Source organism: Paroedura picta, chromosome 4 (genome assembly GCF_049243985.1).
Source record: "Paroedura picta isolate Pp20150507F chromosome 4, Ppicta_v3.0, whole genome shotgun sequence".
Lineage (NCBI taxonomy): Eukaryota > Metazoa > Chordata > Lepidosauria > Squamata > Gekkonidae > Paroedura > Paroedura picta.
In genome coordinates, this window is record NC_135372.1 from 62,576,796 (window position 1) to 62,597,281 (window position 20,486).

The following is a 20,486-nucleotide window of genomic DNA, read 5'->3' on the forward strand; positions in this document are numbered from 1 at the left end:
AGAGGAAAAGCCTTCTCAGTTTCACTCCTACCCTGTGGAATGCACTCTTTGATGACACCCATGCCCTGCCAGACTTAATTAGTTTCTGCAGGACATGCAAAGCCAAATTATTTAAGTAGGCCTTTGGAGGGTAACCACATATTTGACGTGTTTAAATAGTCATAATAGCCACATACGTTATGTTTTTTTTACCTTATTGGTTTTAATATAAGTTGCCAAGAGACTGTTTGTGAAAGGCAACTAAAAATCTAGTAAGTAGTAAATTAATAATAACAATTGCAGTGAATTTAGCTACCCACGTTGTTAACCCTTAAGCATATTTTCCCTTAGGGGAAGGGGACAAGGCCACTACACCTTCTCCTTCCCAATTAGCATTACCTCTGACTTTTTAGACTTTCATTTCAGTTTGTTAACTAATTTGCCACAGCAACCAGGCAGCAATTCAGGACCTCTGCTGTATCAACAGTGGATTTAGATAATGATATATAGAACTGGGTATTATATGAGTATTGATGACAGCCAACCCAAAAACCACAAACAATTTGTCCTAAGAGATTTACATAAGGTTGAAAAACGTGTGGGGTATGATTGTGCTTTGTGGGACTTCACGGGATAAGTTCCACACTGATGACAACTGGTCTGCAACCACAAGACTTTGAGTTTGATCCATGAGGCATAATTTGAACCAGTTTAATGCTCATCCTCTTGTGAGCCTCTTGTGGCGCAGAGTGGTAAGGCAGCCGTCTGAAAGCTTTGCCCATGAGGCTGGGGGTTCAATCCCAGCAGCCGGCTCAAGGTTGACTCAGCCTTCCATCCTTCCGAGGTCGGTAAAATGAGTACCCAGCTTGCTGGGGGGTAAACGGTAATGACTGGGGAAGGCACTGGCAAACCACCCCGTATTGAGTCTGCCATGAAAATGCTGGAGGGCGTCACCCCAAGGGTCAGACATGACTCGGTGCTTGCACAGGGGATACCTTTACCTTTACCTTACCTTAATGCTCATCCCCTGATACCTACTTCTGTTTATAGGCACATCAGCAAGATGGTATGACCTACTGTATGAAAGGCTGCAGATAAGTCCAGTAAGAGCAATAGAGGCAGGACCTTTGTCTAAAATTAGACAGAGGTCCTCTGCTAAAGCTAGCAGAGCCAGACTGAAAAGGGTCTAGAGCAGTTGAGCTATCCAAGAAGACTTGGAGTTGGTCCTCTACTGTTCTCTCAATTGCTTTGTCATTTTTTTCTGTATGAAGGCTTTTTAAAGTAGTGGATAGCTGCCTCTCTGAGTGTCCAAAGGAAGGGGCCCTGAGTTGAGATAGGGTGAAACATAAATTTAAGAAATAAAAATGTTTTATTAAGGTGATGTAATCTTGATATGATTTCAGCAGCCAGGATGATGTGGTCCTCACGGCTCTCTGTTCTATTTTACTAGTAGGACATTCAATATATCCAGTCAAATTACTGAAAAATAATCAGTTTGCAAAATAGTTATGTTATTTTAATACTGTTTGACAGCATTATTTTCCTTGCTGCTTCTTCTGCCAGTTGACTCTGATGATCATTGAGGCTTTGAGCATCTATTGAGCAATACATGTGAGTGACACAGCCAACAGCATTAAACTCTGGTTTGGCTACTAAGACTAAGAACTATGGAGGCAAAGAAAAAGAAGGAATATGGCATTGGAAACGGAACTACCCGATTGCAATTGCAGCAAGTGCTAAAATTACCAAAATAAAAATGTGCTAGTTTATAAAAAGGTAACTAGTTTCAGTTCAACTATTGGTTATCCTTCAATTTTATTTTCACTCTTAATTTAATAATGTTTTAAGGTTATCTTCAGGATGAATTTACACATTCTGTAGTTTTAGTCACTCCAAAAGATGTTGGAAAAGATGAATGGAATTGTAAATAAAGAGCACTAAACATCATAGAAAAGCATATAGCAATGTTTTTAAACTTTATTAAATACAACAGCTAAATTCTGTGATATTTTTCCATTTCAGGGTATTCCAGGTTTACCTGGAAAAAAGGGCCCAAAGGGAAGACAGGTAAATCGGTTAATATATTTTTTTACTTCGTTTCTGTGAATTTAAATTGGTTGAATGTGCTTTTAAATTAAAATACTATTTTTCACTTATTTTCTTTAAAGTGTGGCATAAAAGAATTCAGAGTAGACAGTATATGTTTGCCTAAAAAAACTTGGATGGTGACACTAAAAACAAAGAGGGGGGAGAGACCAGGTTTCAGCAGTTAACAAGAAGACTTTTATAGAAATGAGCCCAATACATTTCCCTGAGTGACAGAGTTCTATTGGTGATAGTGTCTCTCATAACTCTTCCTTTATCTCTATATGCCTGTTCAGTTTTAGGTGCTTTATTCTTGTAGGATTTTAAGTGGAATTTCTGCATTGTTGTGACTCGTTTTTAATAGCTTGTGTTTTATTGCTGCTAAATAAATGTATACTTTTTATATTTTGTTTTTACTATGCCAAAATTGAAACATTTTTAACTGTTGCTGCATTTATTGATTTAACATTAGTGTATGTAGTTTTACTAGATTATATTGATAGTGGTGTGTTCATTTAATTCTTGTACAGTACCGTAAGAACCTGACATGTGCATTAATTTTAAAAATTCTTCCGTTTTCTACTTCCTATATCTTTGTTGGATTCACCTCTCCTCCTTCAGTTTTTTGCCTGCCTTAGCAGGAAATACAAGGAACCAGTCTGTAGGGTTTTTTCTAGTTTCAAAAATTTGTATTCTTCTATTCTAATTTTCAAGTCTACTTGGAAATTCTAATTCATACTGTTCTAATTCATACTGTTCTAATACTCTCTTTACCTTTTTCTGTCACCTAATCTATCTTCCTATCCTTTCTATTCTTATTCCTGCTGACAACATATAGTCAGGATTAGAAAGCTAATGAAGTCTGCCTTGGCTTTCACAGCAAACTTTTTCATACCACTTGCATATCATCCCACACAGGCATTCAGGCATGACAGCCTTACTCAGTAATGACAGTTTCCTCTGAGGTGGCAATCTAGATGAACCGATAATGGTTGGGAGCTCAGGGCTTGTGGTTTTAATGCCTAAGGCGGCAATTCAAGCAGCCCCACTAGAGCCTGTATCAGAGGTGGTGAGCAAGTCAAAGGAGTGTGCCGCAAAACAGTGAACAGACAAAAGTGGTGCATGGACAAAAATGGCTCAGAAGTTCAAGCACAGCAAAATTAGCTGTTTCAATCCGATAGTCATTTTGAGAGCATTCTGACAGGTGGTGAAAGCCTTCCTGCTGCTTCTATAAACTGTATGAGTTCCATTTCAGGTACTATTGAGCATAATCCTGGGAAAACATAACAGCCCGATAACAATAATATTCTCATCCATGTTAAGTTCACTCCTGAATTTTTTCATTCATGTGACAGGCTAAGAGGGAGGAAATTCTGCACGTCTATCAAGAAGATACTTTTAATGCAAATAGACCAGCTTCTCAGTATTAATCCTTCCTTTCCCCTGTAGTCATGAGGATCAGGAAGATGTTCCTCATTACAGAGACTGGAATACTTGGCCAACTAAAGCAGGCAGAAAGAGGCAGGAGAAGTAGCCCAGTCATAGAAACAGATCACTCATCAGATTCTGATCACAACTCAGGTGAAGAAGGAGAATTTTTATCAGAGGAGGAAGCAGAAGGTGAAATTTAAGTCCCTCAGATTTTTCAAAGTAGAAGACTTCCAGTATTTGCTATTAAAATCACTAGGAGAAGATTATGTTCAACTGGCTTTGACTCTAAGAACAGACCTAGAGGGAGTAACGAATTCGTCCCGAATTTACATACCAATCCTAAGGGCTTTCCTTTCCCTGTATGCTTTGAGAGGCAGTTAAGGACTGAGTGGATGCACTCTCTGTAAAACAAGAATTTCCCTGGCTTTATTTTTAAAATATACACATTACCTCCATATGCAGAGGATTTTTTTTTACTGATGTCATTAATGAATGTGCCAGTAATTGTTCTGCTATCAAATGGCCTGTTATTGAAAGATGGAGAGGGCCAGATAATATACATACTGGTTAAAAGAGCAGATTTTGCATTGAAAAGGATCCTTGAGGCTACAGTTATGGCAGTAGCCTCATGGACTTCTGCAACTGCTTCTGTTTCTAGGGCAGCTATTGCATGAACCAGGAAGCTGATATAGCTCCTGCCTGATAACAATCGCAGGTTCACAGGTTGACAGAATCCTGAAAGCCTATTCCGCTGATGCCATCCTGGATCATTAATATTTTCAGCTATTAGCTACAGCAACTAATAGACTGCTATGGCTGACAGCATGGCAGACTGACTACCAGTCAAATGTTATTGTAGCATCTTAGCCCTTCAGGGGAAATAAGCGTTTTGGAGATTCACCTGAAAAAATACTAGCGGAGAAAAGAGGCAAAAAAACGTCTTCTCCAGGCTACATCACATTGACCAACATCCCCAAGGTTCCTATCTTTCTTGTGGGCAATACACCTTGCTACTGTTCAGACACAATTTCAAATATGGATCATGGAACCAATCCAGGCAAAGATTTCAACATGGTGCTTTTAACCCACAACCCAACAAATTGAATGCCAAAAGATATGATAGAACAGACAGGGTCACCAAGCCGAATAAAGTGTGATTCAATCAACATTCTGGTGAGGGGCTGCCTGCTTTGTTTCCAAAACACCTGGTGTAACCATCAAGCAGACAGCTGGGCAACAGAGGTTGTCTCAAAGGGATACAACATTCATCTGGCATTTCTGGCATTCCAAAATATTAGAATGGTAGAGTTGGAGGGGACCTACCAGTTACCTAGTCAACCCCCCTACACAATGAAGGGACTCACAACTACCTGGCCTCCCACAGTGACCTCAATTTCATGCCCCCTAACAAAAATCTCCAGAATCCAGCCTGGCCTGGGGAAAATTCACCTTCCATCCCATAGTGGTAACCAGCAATTCCCTGGGTATGCAAGGAAGGGCCACAAGAGACAAACACTGGTATATCCTGCCCACCCACTCACAATCTGCTTAAGCTCATAAAATCAGCATTTATTTCAGATGACTATCAAGCCTCTGCTTAAAAAGTTATAACACTATGCCATGTACTACTCAGAACCAATAACATATCACACAAGGCATACATAAAAAATCATGGGGGGGCTTTCGGTCCACCTTACTTCACAAGGAAGCTTCTATGATCTTCAGATGGGCAGAGGTAAACCTGTTATGAATTTGTTATGGGTCCTGTTGACAGACTCACAGAACACATTTGAGGAGTGGTCGACATACAGGCCCAGGCAACAGCAGGTCCAGGAGGCAGAGTGGTTGCTGAAGAGAAAAATCTTCAATCTGGGAGTGGGGAGGGTCATCATTTGGACATGGAATTGGGGTTACTGTGGGTGAGTAGGTAGTTGTGAATTTCCTGCATTCTGCAGTGGGTTGGACTAGATTACCCTGGAGATCCCTTCCAACTCTATGATTCTATGATAGTGGGTCACTTGGGCACTACTATTTCTCATCTCTGTTAAACTACCACACAGAGAGCTACTTCACAAGGTTCTATCATTATCAAGCAGAGAGATCAGATGCTCTGACATCTTATTGGCCAATGGAATTTCTATATGCCTTTCCTCCAATCCTGATTCTACCAAGAATGCTGTAGAAGATCAAAGAACAGTGGGTAGAGATTATTGTAATAGCTCCCTTGTAGCCTTGTGGTCCATGGTTTTCAACGCTCCTGCATATGTCTTCAGAGTCACATCTACACCTTCCTATTCTTCTGGATATGCTACATCTGGGACCAGTCTGTTGCTCCTATCTGAAGGGGCTCAAACTGACCGCCTAGAGATTGAGCAGAGCAAGTTTCTGAACCTTGGATACAGCAAAGAAGTCAGTTCTATCTTCAAAAACTCAACCAGCCAAATGTATAATATAACCTGGAAAACCTTTGTGAGATTGTGTAAAAGAAAGAAGCTAGATTTTGAACATCCTCACATCAAAGACGTTCTGGCTTTCTTCCAAGTTGGAGTGACTCATGGTCTTAAATCCACTGTCTGGAGAAGACAAATAGCGGCACTAACCATGGTAATTCCTCTAGTCAGAGGATGTTCCATTTCAAGACCTCCACTCATACATACCTCCTTGGGAGGTGCAGCTACTAAAGACCCATCTAGAAATTATAGATTTCCTGCATGGAAAGTATAGTTATTTTGGGTTTGACCAAATCACCATTCAAGCCCTTTCAGCAATCATCACTAAAGTTTTTAGGAATGAAAACATTATTCTTGGTCGTGATTCTGTCTGTTAGGTGGGTGTCAGAATTAGGAATGCTGTCAGTCAAATCAGAAATATGCCTTTTTCATAAAAGAAGGTGGTCCTTCATACTGATCCATCATTTAAACCCAAGGTGGACTCTTCATTCCATAGTGCAAAGGAGATCAACCTTCCTACCTTTTGCCCAAATCCTAAACATCCTAACAAGAAGTTATGGCGCACATTAGAAGTGAGATGAGTCTTAAAAGGATTCATAATCAGAATAGATCAGATAAGATCAGACAGCCTTTTTCATCTCAGTTTCTACTCCAGATTTAGAAATGAAAATATTCAAGGCTACCATAAGTCAATGCCTAAAGTTCTGCATTATAAAGGCATATAAGACCAAAACCTGGAGATTCCTCAGGACATTACTGCCCATTCAATACATAGGGTGGCCAATTAATCTAGCTTTCTCTAACTGCACTTCCATTGGAGATGTATGCAAGGTAGCTACTTGGTCTTCCATGTTAACATTCATTCATCATTACAAAATTGATTTATACTGCTCAGTGGACACTGCCTTCAGCAGAAGAGTACTGCAGCACATTAGAGTTAACAATGACTCAGCAGTGCCCTTCAGTTCCCTACATATGCAAACAGGTCAACCCTTTAAGCCAAAGAATCACAAACCTGAGAAACTTGTAGAACATCTCAATCTCCCAGGGCATTCAGTGAGGGACCTCAAAGTAGCTGTTTTATTGCAGGGGAATTTCAGGAACAGATTGGAATGGGGAGACTGCTGAATTACAAGTTATTACAGCACAATGGAATCCCTGTGGCTTAAAAGAGGCATTAGGTTCTTATCTCATGCTTATTTATTTCTTCCATGATATTATGTCTATAGAAAAAAGAGAAAATTCCCACGAACATGTTCTTTGGACAAACCCAAAATAACATATGTTAAGTCACTCAGTTCCCACTTATATCCAAAATTAAACTTTGTTGGTCTTAAAGGTACCACTGGACTCAAACTGAGTTCTCACATCTGTTGTTAACGCTTTTATTATCTGTATGCTAATTTGCTGCTATTCACAGATCTTACCAACAACGTTATTCCAATCTGATATGTACTTACATGTCTTAACTCTAATTAGCCCTTCCTGACAACTAACCCTCCCCCCTATCTATATGTCTGAAGAAGAGTGCATGCTCACAAAAACTTGTACCCAGAATTAAACTTTGTTAGTCTTGAAGGTACCACTGTACTTGAACTTGTTTTTTTTCTATTGCAAAACCTTTGGTTAACTAATTATAGTAACCCTAAATGTTAAAATCTAGATATTCCAAGTTAATCTTAGGAAATGTAACTGTACAATTGTCTGGCATTTTATGTGTGGAGTATTCAGACTTTCAGCTACCCACCAGCAGACTGAAATGGTTCAGGCCATCAAGAAGTACATCATTTGTGCTCTGTGTTTTACCTCTGTTGCTGCTGTAGTTCTGCCAGTTCTTAAATCAGTTGAAGTTGTCTCAGACATACATGTTCATCACCTGACTTTTCCACATTTGATTATTGGATACTTGAGGCTGGATTGGATGACATAATCATAAAACTGCTTTAAACTGAGACTGGTCATTCATCTGACAACATAAAAATATTGTCCACTGTAACTGGCAGTTGTTCTCCAGGGTCTCCAATTGAGGTTTTTCAAAATACCTCCCCCCTTACTCTTTTAACAAGAGATGCTCCTGAACCTGGGGCCTTCTTTTCATGCCAAGCAGATGCTGTATGATGGACCCAGAGTCTCTCCCCAGTACATGAATACATGAAACATCACTGATCCCTTCACATGGTGAAGACAAAGGTGGAAATTGAGTGTGCTATTTGCAGGTATATACATTGTATTACTGGCTTGTTTAGAATTCTAAGCACCTATGTGGATGTTTGAAGGCAGGGCAGACAAGTTGGCTAAGTGGAAAAGCAGACTTGTTCTCACTTTTCTACTATGTTTACAGGAGCTATTGGGAAATGTATCATTAATCCAACACTTGATTACTGGCAGCAGAATATATGAATGGACTCCAGAGACACAATATGAATATTTTTTATAGTGTTATATCTGTGAGGATCCATTCATACCTGCAAATCACCCTTAGATACAAAGGTCATTACTTTGTTAAAAAGGGACATACTGAAAGTGACTTGCGTTTCCTTGTACTTAAGACTACCAAGCAAAAGAAATATGACTCTAGGGATATTTCAAACATACTGGCTTAACAAGAAAGTTTCTGTATTTATAGACTAAATACTACAATGCTAGCCACGTTAAATACATCTTTAGAATTAAATTATTTTATGTAATTTTGTGTTTTCTTGTAAAATCATCCCACTTTTAGTGTTGTAACATTTTATATTGCTATATGAGCAAATATAAAATCCTTCAGTTACTTTTTGTTAACTATTTACTTAGTAATTTCTGTTTGTATACCTGAAGCCGGTTAACTTACACTAAATGGCTAGTGTCTCCTTTGCTGGCGGCTTGGGATTATTGATGGCTTTTTGCCTTTTGCTTACCCCAACTACGTTGTGAAGGTAATTTCTTATCATAGGTCATATGATTAGACTATGATTCTCATTATACTACAGTATTATTATTATACTATTGCTTAATTATTTCTATTTGTTTTTGTTTAGTAAAAAACCAATTTGTGATAGTGACAGTTGTTTTAGCTGTGTGATGATAAATTGTATTGTAATGACCGCTGATGAAGTTTTAAATGAAACTGACACATACTGGAAGTCTGGTCTGTGAAAACTAATTTGTGAAAACCAACTGACCATTGATTCTTCTTTTCTGTAAAAACAAAGGGATCTGACATTAAAAAAAAATCACACACATAGGACCTTGGACCTCTAAAGAACCTTTACTTCTTGTAATATACATAGACAGGATTATCCCAACGCATTAATTTTGTATTGTTGCTGTCTCAGAAGGCCAGTAAAAGAATGAAGAATTGGGAGATCAGTTAAATATCAAAAATATTAGGCATGTTGGCAGTTTTTGAAGAGCAAAAGTTTAACTAATTCTGAGCTTGGTCTCACATATATTAAATTCACATTAATTACAATTAATATTAAATCCAAATAGTAATGCTTTACAGTCATTTTTTTCCTTACAAAACTATTAGCTTTGTTTGTGTTTTTGACTAGGGTTTACCAGGTGATTTGGGAAACAGAGGCCCCCCTGGTCCTGATGGAAGTCCTGTAAGTATGATACTATGTGTTCAGTATATTTCACTTCATAATGGACTTGTTCATTGTTTATGGAACAAAACACGATAAGCTACAAAATAGAGAGTTTTCTGAATGACATGCATTTATTCAGACATGTATGTCACTTCTGCAAGCTGTAAAAGACCAGGCTGATCCCATACTGATTTCTGCTATTCCAAATAGCAGAACAGAGATTAACAGAATTAGTGACTCCAAACATTTGGGGGGGGGGGACAGCTGTTGATCAAAACCCAAATACTGCTTAATATCTTTCTTCCAAGGTTTTTTTCACAGTGCCCTACTTAGTGCCAGGGTGGAAGCTATGCTGTGATAAGTCCTAAAAATTATAAAACGTTGCTGTCCTTACTTAATTGTTATGGGCCTAATTTATCAGTGTCTGACTTGGTGCTGTTCACTAGCCTACATTTAAATGTGTTCATTTTGAAAGCAGTTTTAAATGGATAATTTTTATTAGCCGAGAAGACACTTGGCTTATTGGCCGAGGAATTTTGTTCTAGTTAAGGCTTTATCCTTTTATTAATCTCATGTTTGCTTTTGATGTTTATTTGATGGATGGTTGACATTTGCTAGTAATTTAGATTTTAAAAGACCCAGAAGGAAATAGTAGAACATTCTGATGTTTACTGCAGTCTCTTAGAGCTAGCTGAGTGTCTTCCCACAGATGTTCAAATGTCACCCTCATTTCCTTCATTGCTGGTAAATGACGTTTCTTTTACTATGTTTTCAAATACCATAGAGCACACCCATGACAGAAACATTTCTTACATCTCATGTTAGTTAATGAAGGCAGGTACCAAAATTGTATTTTACCTCCTTTTATAGTAAGTATATCTGGGCTGTTTTGAGAACAGAATTAAGATATGTCATTTTCCCTTTCATGAGTCAATTTAGTCAATTTAGGTATATTGAATATACTCTGAGAAAGATGAAACATGATAAGAAGGGATAATGGGAAAGGGAATGGTTCTGTGAAGGGTATAGATGAGATAATGACTACTGTCCCCTTCACAGAACCTTTCACTTTCTAGGCTATTCACATTAGAATAAAAACAAGCAATATAGATGAATAGTTGGGACTAGGCAAACGTTTGTTATTTTTTAGGTTGGGTATATTGAACCTGAAACATATCAGTATTTTTCAATATTTCTGAATCCCAATACCAGTATGGTATTTAGATTTGGTGTTTTTAGGAAATTCTGATTTTTTTCAACTCTGCTATACTCTGTGAAGACCTTTATAGCCATTGGTGACCATTGGGTTTAATGAGGAAACAACCCATGAGTATCTGGAGGTTTGAGCGGCTGTAAATTTGAGGTATCAAATTTGCAAAAATAGCTGTTGGTGACTCTTCTCAGCACCTCCCCCTATTTTAGAAAAGTGGGTCAAATTTTATGGGCCCCCAAAGAAAGTGCCCCACTTTCATTGGTTTTAATGGAGGAGGAAAAGGTGTTTTAAAACAGCGGTCCCCAACCTTCATCTGGTCAGGGACCGCCTCCGGGTGTGGGGGAGAGCCAGCTAACGCGCACGCGTGGAACTGCCGCGCATGCGCATTTTGGCCACCAGGTGGCGCTAACATGCATGCGCAGAGTTGCTGCGCATGCGCATTTTGGCCACCAGGGGCGCAAACGCGCATGCGCGGCAGTTCCGCACGTGTGCGTTAGCGTCGCTGGTGCGCCGGCTGCCGTGCCGGCTGCCGTGCCGGCTGCCGTGCCGGCCTCTTTCCCCGCCTCTCGCTGCAGGGGGGGAGGCAGGTGCGGCCGTTGGCAGCCTGGTACGATGGCCTTTACAGCCTGGTACCGGGCCGCGGACCGGGGGTTGGGGACCCCTGTTTTAAAAGATCACGGCCTCTTTAAATGCTTTCTGTAAGCTGTGAGTGAACTCTGAAGGCCTTTAGAGGGCTTGCAGTATTTTAAATGGTGAGTCCTTTAAGTGGTGAGTTCATTTGGAAGGTATTAAAGGGACTGCAAATAACTTTTAACTTCAACTATCTGGCAGTCCAAAAGAAACCAAGTATTTTCAGAATTTGAGGGGAGGCTTGGCTATTTTGGAAAGCCAAAAAACAAATCCATATTTATATCCTGCTAAAGAATAGCTGAAAAATTATGATAAGTTTTAAAAAAATTATTGTGACACTTTTGGGTGGCAGGAGGAGGACTTGCAAGGATTTCTCCTTTTTGCTGGCTCTCTTCCCATATCCCTTCCACTGGCTCCTCTGCTTTCCATCAGACTTTGGCTGGTGTGGTAGTTAAAGTGTCAGACTAGGATCTGGGCAACTCAAGTTTGAATCCCTTCTCTGCCATGGAAGCTTGCTGGGTGACCTTGGGACAGTTACATACCCTCAACCTAACCTACCTCACAGAGGAGAAGAGAATGATGTAAGACATTGCGGAAGAAAAAAGGATATAAATAAATGCAAACCAACTCTCTCACTATTTGTACACTGCATTCATTATTGCGTAACTTGTTAGTGTTGCCGGGCCCCAAGGAAGTATTCTTGTCAACCATGAGGATAAGGGCCTTTTCTTACTTTGGCCTCATCCTGATGGAATGCCTTTTGGGATAAGGCCCTGTATGACCTGCTGAACTTCTGTGAGGCTTACCTGTCAGTCTTCTTTAGGGAGGTACTCTCCTGAACTTGTTCTGTTGGCCGGCCTGGAAATTACTGGCCCATTCACTTCTTAATATTTTATTGTTTATTTATGATTTTATTATATATATCATGCATTTTATATGCAGTTGTTGTTTCATTGTTCTAATCCACCCTGAGCCTTCAAGAACAAGCAGAATAGAAATCTAAATACATTTGTCTGTTTTTCTATAGCTAGTGCGGTGGTTACATCTCTACATTGGTGGCTAGATGATGTTAATTTGTTCTCAGGGATCCAGTTTGGTTTCTGGACCAGCTGGGCCAAAGGGCTCATAAAGATGTAAAAAAGCGTGGGGGAGAGAACTGCCTCCTGCAGAACTCTACACAGGAGTTGGAAGGGACATGATAACTCTTTCCCCACTGCGACCTTCTGTGTCCAGTTCTGAAGGAAGGAAATTAGCTACTGAAGTGCTGTCCCATGTATCCCAGCCCGGGTTAGGTGGTGGTCTAAGAGCTCATGGATGACCACATCAAATATGGATGACAGGTGTGCTGTATATCATGAGAATAGCTGAACCGCCCCTGTCCAGCTGGCGCCTGAGATCATCCGTCAGGGCGACCAACACCCCATGGCCAGGATAGAAGCCTGACTGGTATGGATCAAGCGCCAAAGCTTATTCCAAGAACACCAGGAGCTGATTCGCAGCGGCCCTTTCAACCACCTTGCCCAGAAATGCAAGATGTGAGACTAGGCAGTAGTTGGCTGGGTCCCACAGATCAAGCAATTATTTTTTCAGTGAAGTGCGAACCACTGCCCCCTTCAGCATCTCAGGGAACTCCCCAGATGATAGGGAAAGGTTGATAATATCCCTGAGGAGTTCACTTATCCATTGGTTGCTAGATTGGAGCAGCCAAGACAGACAGGGGCAAAGTCTGATGGAAAGCATCACCATGATGGAGCTTGGAGTGGCTTAGCAGGAAATGAGGAAGGGCATTGGGTGGGAATCCTGCATATGTCTCAGCTCCAAAACTGGCAGGGTGTTCCTTCTTTGGTGTTTTTAAGCTGGAAATAAAATGTTAACAGCTGGTCTGCACAGGTGTAGTCCCAGTGTGTGTCTGCACAGAAGACATCAATGAAAAGCAGTTAAAGTTCTCCCCGGAGTTTGCCAGCCCCTTAATTTTAAGTTTGGATGGTCACAAAAAAAATCTACATAGGGCCTAGCAATTGGCTATTAACTTAAATACACTGGTGTATTTTATACATATGGGTTGGTTGGTTGCACCCCACAGAATATAATGATCTATAAACAGAAATTAGGGACTTAGCCTTGATTCAGAAGTTTTAGTAGGTTAAGTTACATGCAAATGGCCTTATTTGATATCTTTGTTTATATTATTATTATTATTATTATTATTATTATTATTATTATTATTATTATTATTATTATTAACTTCATTTATGCCCTGGTCACTCACTTTCACACATACTAAAAATACATTTGCAGTCTGATAGGACTTTAGTGATTGTTTAGAAATGGCTTTTGCCATATCACACAGTAAAATCCAGTTGCAAACTGCATTGAAAGTGGATGGACGGCACATTATTCAGTGTATGTGAAAGCGTCTAGATCATTATCTTCTCCATCTTATCCTCACAAGAAGTCTGTGAGGTAGATTAGCCTGAGAGTGTGTGACTGGCCCAGGTTCACCCAGGTAAGCTTCTATGGTAGAATTGGGATTTGAATCTGGCTCTCTAAGATACAAGCCTGATATTCCTAACAACACACAGCTCTCCTTATTTGTTTAGAAATATACATACTATAATGTACCTTTACAAACTCTTATTTTCAAAGGGACTAGTTGGTGGTGTTGGCCCTTCTGGATTTCCTGGACTTAGAGTGAGTACAAGTCCTGATCTTGTATCCTTTTTTCAGAATGTCCTTTAAGTTTTCTTGTAAGGCTTCAGGACTATAGTATTCATTCATTCATTCATTCATTCATTCATTCATTCATTCATTCATTTATTTATTTATTTATTGCCACTCTCCCTTGAGGCTCAGGGTGGTTTACATGGAACTGGAGAAAAACTGTACAAATAACATGATAAACTGAATAATGATACAGTCATAACAGGAGAACAAAAAAATAATGGAACAAACATGGTGAGAATGTCCATTTAACTGTAACATACTGACGGCTCTGTGGGATGGACATGGTGGTGGTGGTTTTCATGGGAGGGGGTGCTCAGGGGCCAATGGGAAGTCGACCTCAACCAAAAGCCTTGTGGAAGAGCTCCCTTTTGCAGGCCCTGCAGAACTGTTTAAGCTCTACTAGGGCTCTGATCTCCAGGAGCTTATTCCACCAGGTGGAGACCAGGATAGAAAAAGCTCTGGCCCTGGTTGAGATCAAGCCAGCTTCTTTGGGGCCAGTTGGTAGTAGCAGAGCATACAGCTATTTGAGAGGTATAGGCAGAGAGGTGATCCCTTAGGTACACTAGGCCCAGACCATGGATGGCCTTAAAGGTGACTAATCTGGGATTCGACTGGAAGCCAGTGCAGTTGTTGATGGATGGGCCGAATGTGGGACCTCCATGGTATTGCTCTGAGGACCCTAACTACAGCGTTCTGGACCAGTTGCAGTTTCCTGATCAAGGCTAAGGGTGGGCCCGCAGAGAGCAAGTTATAGAAAGTATGATAAAGTTGTCTAAGGATTTTAAAGATTTTAATATATTTATTATTATTATAGTTAGTTACATCCCCTGGAAAATGAATGTTCTGTAGTTTGGCAATAGCAATGTCCTGTGGGAGAAGATGCTTTGCATTTAAGACTCCTAGTATGGCAGCGTTGATCTGTCACTGAATCACTGCATTTTATTGTGATCCTGTCATTGTAAGGGATGGGACTAGTGGTAAATTGACATTGCCACCATGGCATTGCATGCTTGAGATTTAGGCCTTTTATGCACCCTTAGCTTACTTATGATTTTCACTGATGTCAGTAGGGCTTTACTTCAAATGCTGTGCATGCATTTTGCACTTCCAGTCAGGGCGTGTGAGTCGGAGAATGGGAGTAGGAAAGGGGTTTTCTCTGCCGGCTGCCCTGGAGAGCCTTGGGAATCCAACATGGGCCAACTTTTGCAGCCTTATTCTTCAAAGCAGGGATACAAGCCTCACTCTGCCGAAGCTCAGCACTAGAAGATAATTTACATGAAGTATTTTGAAAGCACCATACCAAGTATTTTTATAATGCTGGCCATGTCTATGTGTAAATGCCACTATATTAAATGACATTTTCAAGCAAAAGTATTTGGCAGAGGCAGTGAAGCTTGTGTTTTAATTATGTTTTAATGGGTTTTTATGGGATTTATTGTATTTATGGATTGTGTAAACTGCCGCAAGACATTTGAGACATTTGAGAGTGGTGGTATATAAATATAAATATAAAATATATAAATAAATAAAATAAATAGGGTTGGCAGCTTTTTTGCTTTTCTGTGGATGTGCACAGTTAAACCAAGGAGAAATGCAGAATGAAAAAGAGCACCTAACAGACCTGCACAATGAAAGTATGGGGGGGGGGGATGATGTATAAAAGTGCTGAAAATATGATGGATCTGGCATCTCCATGGGCTGCATTCTGTAACAGTGTAGGGAAGAGTATGGAAAGAGCTGTGAAAGAAAGCAAGCTCTTGTATATGTACAAGACACACCATGCACATCTATACAAAATTTTCTATATCAAAATCTCTCTCCCCTATCTATGTGAGTGAATTTCTAATCCATTACAAACCAGTGAAAAAAGTATCTATCTATTTCCATGAATTTATGTTTACAGAAAAAAAAACTTGAATGGTATTCTATTCAAATGTATTGTTTCCATTTGATTTTGTAAAGCATGTTAAGAATTTTTCACAATATTGTAAATTAAAGCTAATCTGCTTTTTTACAATGTGAGTAGTGAAGAGTTTCTTTTAAAAAATCATACCTGTATTCTTTAGGCATCATATTGCATGAAGTGCTTCTTCCATAATTTTGATTCTTTACAACATTCTTCTCTTTTACTTCCTAATGCAGAAAAGTATAATGTGTTTCTCTTGGATGTTGCCAAGTAGTAAGAAGCACAATTAGGAAGTATTTCTCCCCTTTGGTGGAAACATATTTCTATTTCATACCTAAAAAAATCCTTCATTTTCTTTCAAGCTCATGTGCAAGTCTAAATCAACACAGAGAACCTACATTTTCTCTCTTTCTTATAGTTGGAATAGTTTCAGCTAGCCTTTAAATTACAGCTAGCTTTTGCCAAATGCATATTTCTATAACGTCTACACTGGGCTGCCAGTTTCTTGACAAAAGTACATTAAGCCATTGCCAGATCACAGCTTCCAGACTATGGCTGGCATCCTAAGCTGCAAAGTAAGTTCCATTTAAATCAGTAGCTCTTCCAATTAAGTCTGGTTCAAATTGCACACCATTCTTTTTTTTTTAAGTCTGTATCATGGGAAAATGCCCAAGATGAACTTTGCCAAAAAAATTATGAAGCTCATAATGGTAGCTGCTTTTAATCTTTTTGTTTCTGGAAAGCTATGGTGTGAAAGAACATCTGTGTACATTTTAATTAAAAGGTCAGTTTCATATTTTGCACCCAAAGCAATCTGTTCCTCGTGTACATTTCAATAGGGGTTTTATCTCTTGCAGCTATAAATCTCTTGCAGCTATACAGTGTATCCAAGATGAACTCTTGTTCACAAAATCACTTATCCTTATCCATGGTTCCTCTATATATTTGTGAAACAGCCTGGGGGGTGGAACGTGTCCGGCTGTCTGAGTTGGAATAGGGCCAATCAGGGTGCAGCCAGAGCTGCTGGCTGCACCCTGATTGGCCCTGCCCCTACAGCTCCCTCCCTCCCTGTACGCTAGCCACTTTCCTCTCAGACAAGCCAGAGACAGAGAAACACACACAGAACCCTGCCAGACCAAACACGAGCCCTCATTCCCTCCTATCACGCCTGCTGCAAGGGAGGCAGAGAGAGACATAGGGCCTTTTCGCACGGGGATCTTTGTTGCAAATTGTTTGCGGAATGAAAAATCGCCATTTAAAATAGTGGAATTCGTCGTTATGCATACCTGCCTTTGTAGTGGAATCAGTTGCGTTTTTTAGCGTTTCCCACAGGCTTCCGGTCTCGGCCGTCAAGCAGCCAATGGGCAGCCGTTAGCATGCTCCCAAACAGCCCCTTTCCCTTTAAGAAAGGTTTAAAAAAAAAAAAACAGACCCATAGCAACGAATCTAGGTAGATTCGTTGCTACGGAGAGACCCATCCAGCTGCCTAATATGAGCTGTCGTTTGATTGTATGATCGTTGGCACGCTGCCTCGAGTGATAAAAAAATCCCCCCCCCCTCTCACGGGCCCGATTTTCGGCTGAATTTATGTGTAAAAAATAAAGGGACTTTATTTCAGCAAACGGGCTTTTATGTGGTTTGTGCTTAGTGACTAAAGGTGAAGGACTGAAGCCAGGGAAGCCTCTAAACAGAAAGAGGCTCGCTGGTGCGTTTATCCCCGCTCGCTCGGAGAAAAAAAAATGGCGATCGCTTCGCCGGAAGTTTGGAGGAGAGAGCCAGGGGGAGGGACTTTGAAGAACCAGCAACAATGGTAACGCACAGGTCTTTAGCGCTACTGTTGCAGATTGGTTGCAGGAGTGTATCGCTATCCGGAGGGTGAATCCACTTTTCTGGATTCCCCTGAAAGCGCTACAACGAAGCGCTTTTTGCGGGTCGGTTTCAGGATTGTTGCAGATTGTCTACGACGTCGTGGGTTATGGCAAATTAGTAGCGTTTCCAATTAGCAACCATTGTGCTATTTTGAAGCCGTGCGAAATGGCCCATAGAGAGAGCTGCCCCAAGCTATTGACAGAGAAACAGAGAGAGCTACCCCTGCTGCGACTGAGGCAGAGAGAGACAGACAGAGAGAGCTGCCCCAAACTGCACACCAGCCCTCCTTCCCTCCTACAAAACAGCCCTAATTACCTGTTATGCTTCCTGCTGTGAGACACACTGAGAGACACGCAGTGGGAGGGAGAGAGAGAGACAGAGAGAGAGAGAGAGAGAGAGAGAGTTCTGCACCTCCCAGTGTCCCCTGGGTCCTAGCGCCCATTGCACTCCTGATTGCAATGGGCTTTCTTGCTTGTTTTCTTATAATATGAGTTGACAATCGGTTCTTATATAGGAGGCTTCCAGTGCCTTTCATGTAGGTTACATTCCATGAAAGACGCTGAGAGCTTCCTATAATACAATAACAGATCGTTGACTGATATTATCTTTATCCATTGTTGTTCCCCTATATATTTATGAAACAGCCTAGGGGGTGGGACGTGTCCGGCTGTCCAAGTTGAAATAGGGCCAATCAGGATGCAGCCAGCTTTGTTCTGATTGGCCCTGCCCCTGCAGCTCCTGCCCTCCGTCCCTGGACTCTAGCCTCTTTGCTCGCAGACGCCTCAGTGCCTGGAGCCAGCAGCAGGTAAGGGGAGAGGCCCTGGGCAAAGGATTGTGGTGGAGGGCCTCCTAATGAGGGCCTCTTGGCCTGCTAGGCTGGGCCTAGGAGGGCCTCCAGGCCTGTTGATTGCTTGTTAAGGACTGCTAAGAAGCTGACTAGCTGACTGCTAAGGAGCTCTCTTCAGGTCCTGCTAACGAGCTGCCCTGCCCCCACCCACCCCACTTGATCTGGCTGCAAGCTGCTGCACAAGGCCACCTTAAGCTGCCGGGCCTGGGGCCAGGGGAGGGGACCCTTTCAAGGTCCATTCTTGGGAACGGGCTTTGAAGCTAGTAAGAAAATTGAAGTGACTTCATGAATAAGAGTTTGTCTTGAACACACTGTTTAAAGCCTAATAAGGAGTGGGTCATTGAGGAAAGTTTGAAAAATGAGGTAAAAGGTCCAGAATCCCGTTTTGACTTGTCTCCAATCTTTTCATTGAAAACTCAGATTCCTTGATTTGATTTAAGGATTATTTATTGACATACCTTGCACTGATCCTGCTCTTCAATGAATGTTGCATGAGCAGATATAAAACAGGATTTTCATTTTGTTTGATTTCCTGTCAAGTCACAGCTGACTTATGGAGAACTCTCATAGAATTTTCAAGACTTTCAGAGGTGGTTTGCCATTATCTGCCTCCATGCCATGACCCTGTTTTTCCTTGGCAGTATCATCTAGGTAGTAGCCGGGGCTGACCCTGCTTAGCTTCCAAGATCTGATGAGATGGGCTAGCCTTGGCTATCCAGATCAGAGTACAAAAGAGGATGGTACTATGGAAACTTGATGCAGAAAGGCCTAGAAGAAGAGTGCTAAAACCCCAAAAAATTCATGTTTATCTGTATGGGCTGTTTGATGAAAATATCTTGGTTTGTTGTGTGAGCAGTCTAAACTCTTTTGCTCAAACAATGGGCATTGCTGCTTTTGTCTATGTTGAGATATTTTACCACACTGAGTTTTAAACTTGAGTGATGATTCAGAGTTGGACATTTAAATACATATATTGGGAATCATAGTTTAAGCAGCAGATAGAAGATTACAAGTCTACCTTTTAACTCCCTTGATATAGAAAAGTAGAACACCAAAAACTGGAATTTGTCTTCTTGTAAATTTCAGTTGCAGAGATAGGCCCACTATGCACGGCCGCCGAAACGGCGATTTCGGGTCACATGGAAAATGCGGAGGGGGAAGACGCGAAGCACACCGGTTATGCACAGGAGGGGGCGCGATGGCGGCAAAACCCAGAGTAACCGATTATGCATTCGGCGATCCCGGCGCCACTTCTGGTTGCGCCCCAGTCACCCGGAAGCTGTGCTTTCTTCCGCGTTTTGCTGGCGCGGCTTTTTCGGCGGCATGCACTGATGCTGCAGCCAGTTGCAGCCGGCTCGGTGCGTTATCGGTGATTTTAGTCGCCGCCATTCCACCCCGAATGTGCGTTATTCCCCCTGTGCATAATGGGTCCTATAGGCACTCTGAAGTGGTACAGTTCCAGCAGTGGAAGATTAATCATAGAGGTTATTCTCCATTTGAGCATCTTGAGTTATATACTTTTTGTTGTTGATTCCATACAATGCTGCCCTGAACCATGCAGTACCTGTTTTTTCAACTAAAAATTGCTTGTTTTAAAATCAGAAAAAAATAAATTGAAAAACAGATCACCCACAGCATGACATTCTTGGGCTATTGTTTTCTGTGGGTCTGGAAGGGAAGGTATGGCTTGTTCTTGAATGAGAAAGGAGCATCCTTTCCTCTGTATTTCCACAATGAATGTGCTATTTATTAGTTCATGTTGTTGACACAAACTTAACCA

The 20,486-nt window shown here is 41.0% G+C and overlaps 1 protein-coding gene and 1 long non-coding RNA gene across 10 annotated transcripts in view; one reads left to right on the plus strand and one right to left on the minus strand.

The window, feature by feature from the left end:
• Positions 1 to 20,486, plus strand: part of COL24A1 (collagen type XXIV alpha 1 chain) — a 234,520-nt gene that overhangs the window by 67,183 nt on the left and 146,851 nt on the right. For all 7 annotated transcript variants that reach the window (XM_077333120.1, XM_077333124.1, XM_077333121.1 and 4 more), the window contains exons 12-14: positions 2,002 to 2,046; positions 9,482 to 9,535; positions 14,007 to 14,051. In XM_077333120.1, the coding sequence (XP_077189235.1) occupies positions 2,002 to 2,046; positions 9,482 to 9,535; positions 14,007 to 14,051 (144 nt within the window). The remainder of the gene's footprint in view (positions 1 to 2,001; positions 2,047 to 9,481; positions 9,536 to 14,006; positions 14,052 to 20,486) is intronic.
• Positions 1 to 20,486, minus strand: part of LOC143835474 (uncharacterized) — a 48,622-nt gene that overhangs the window by 6,753 nt on the left and 21,383 nt on the right. For all 3 annotated transcript variants that reach the window (XR_013230161.1, XR_013230160.1, XR_013230159.1), the window contains exons 2-3: positions 16,138 to 16,217; positions 7,752 to 7,857 (exon numbers count right to left, since the gene is read on the minus strand). This is a non-coding gene — a long non-coding RNA (uncharacterized LOC143835474). The remainder of the gene's footprint in view (positions 1 to 7,751; positions 7,858 to 16,137; positions 16,218 to 20,486) is intronic.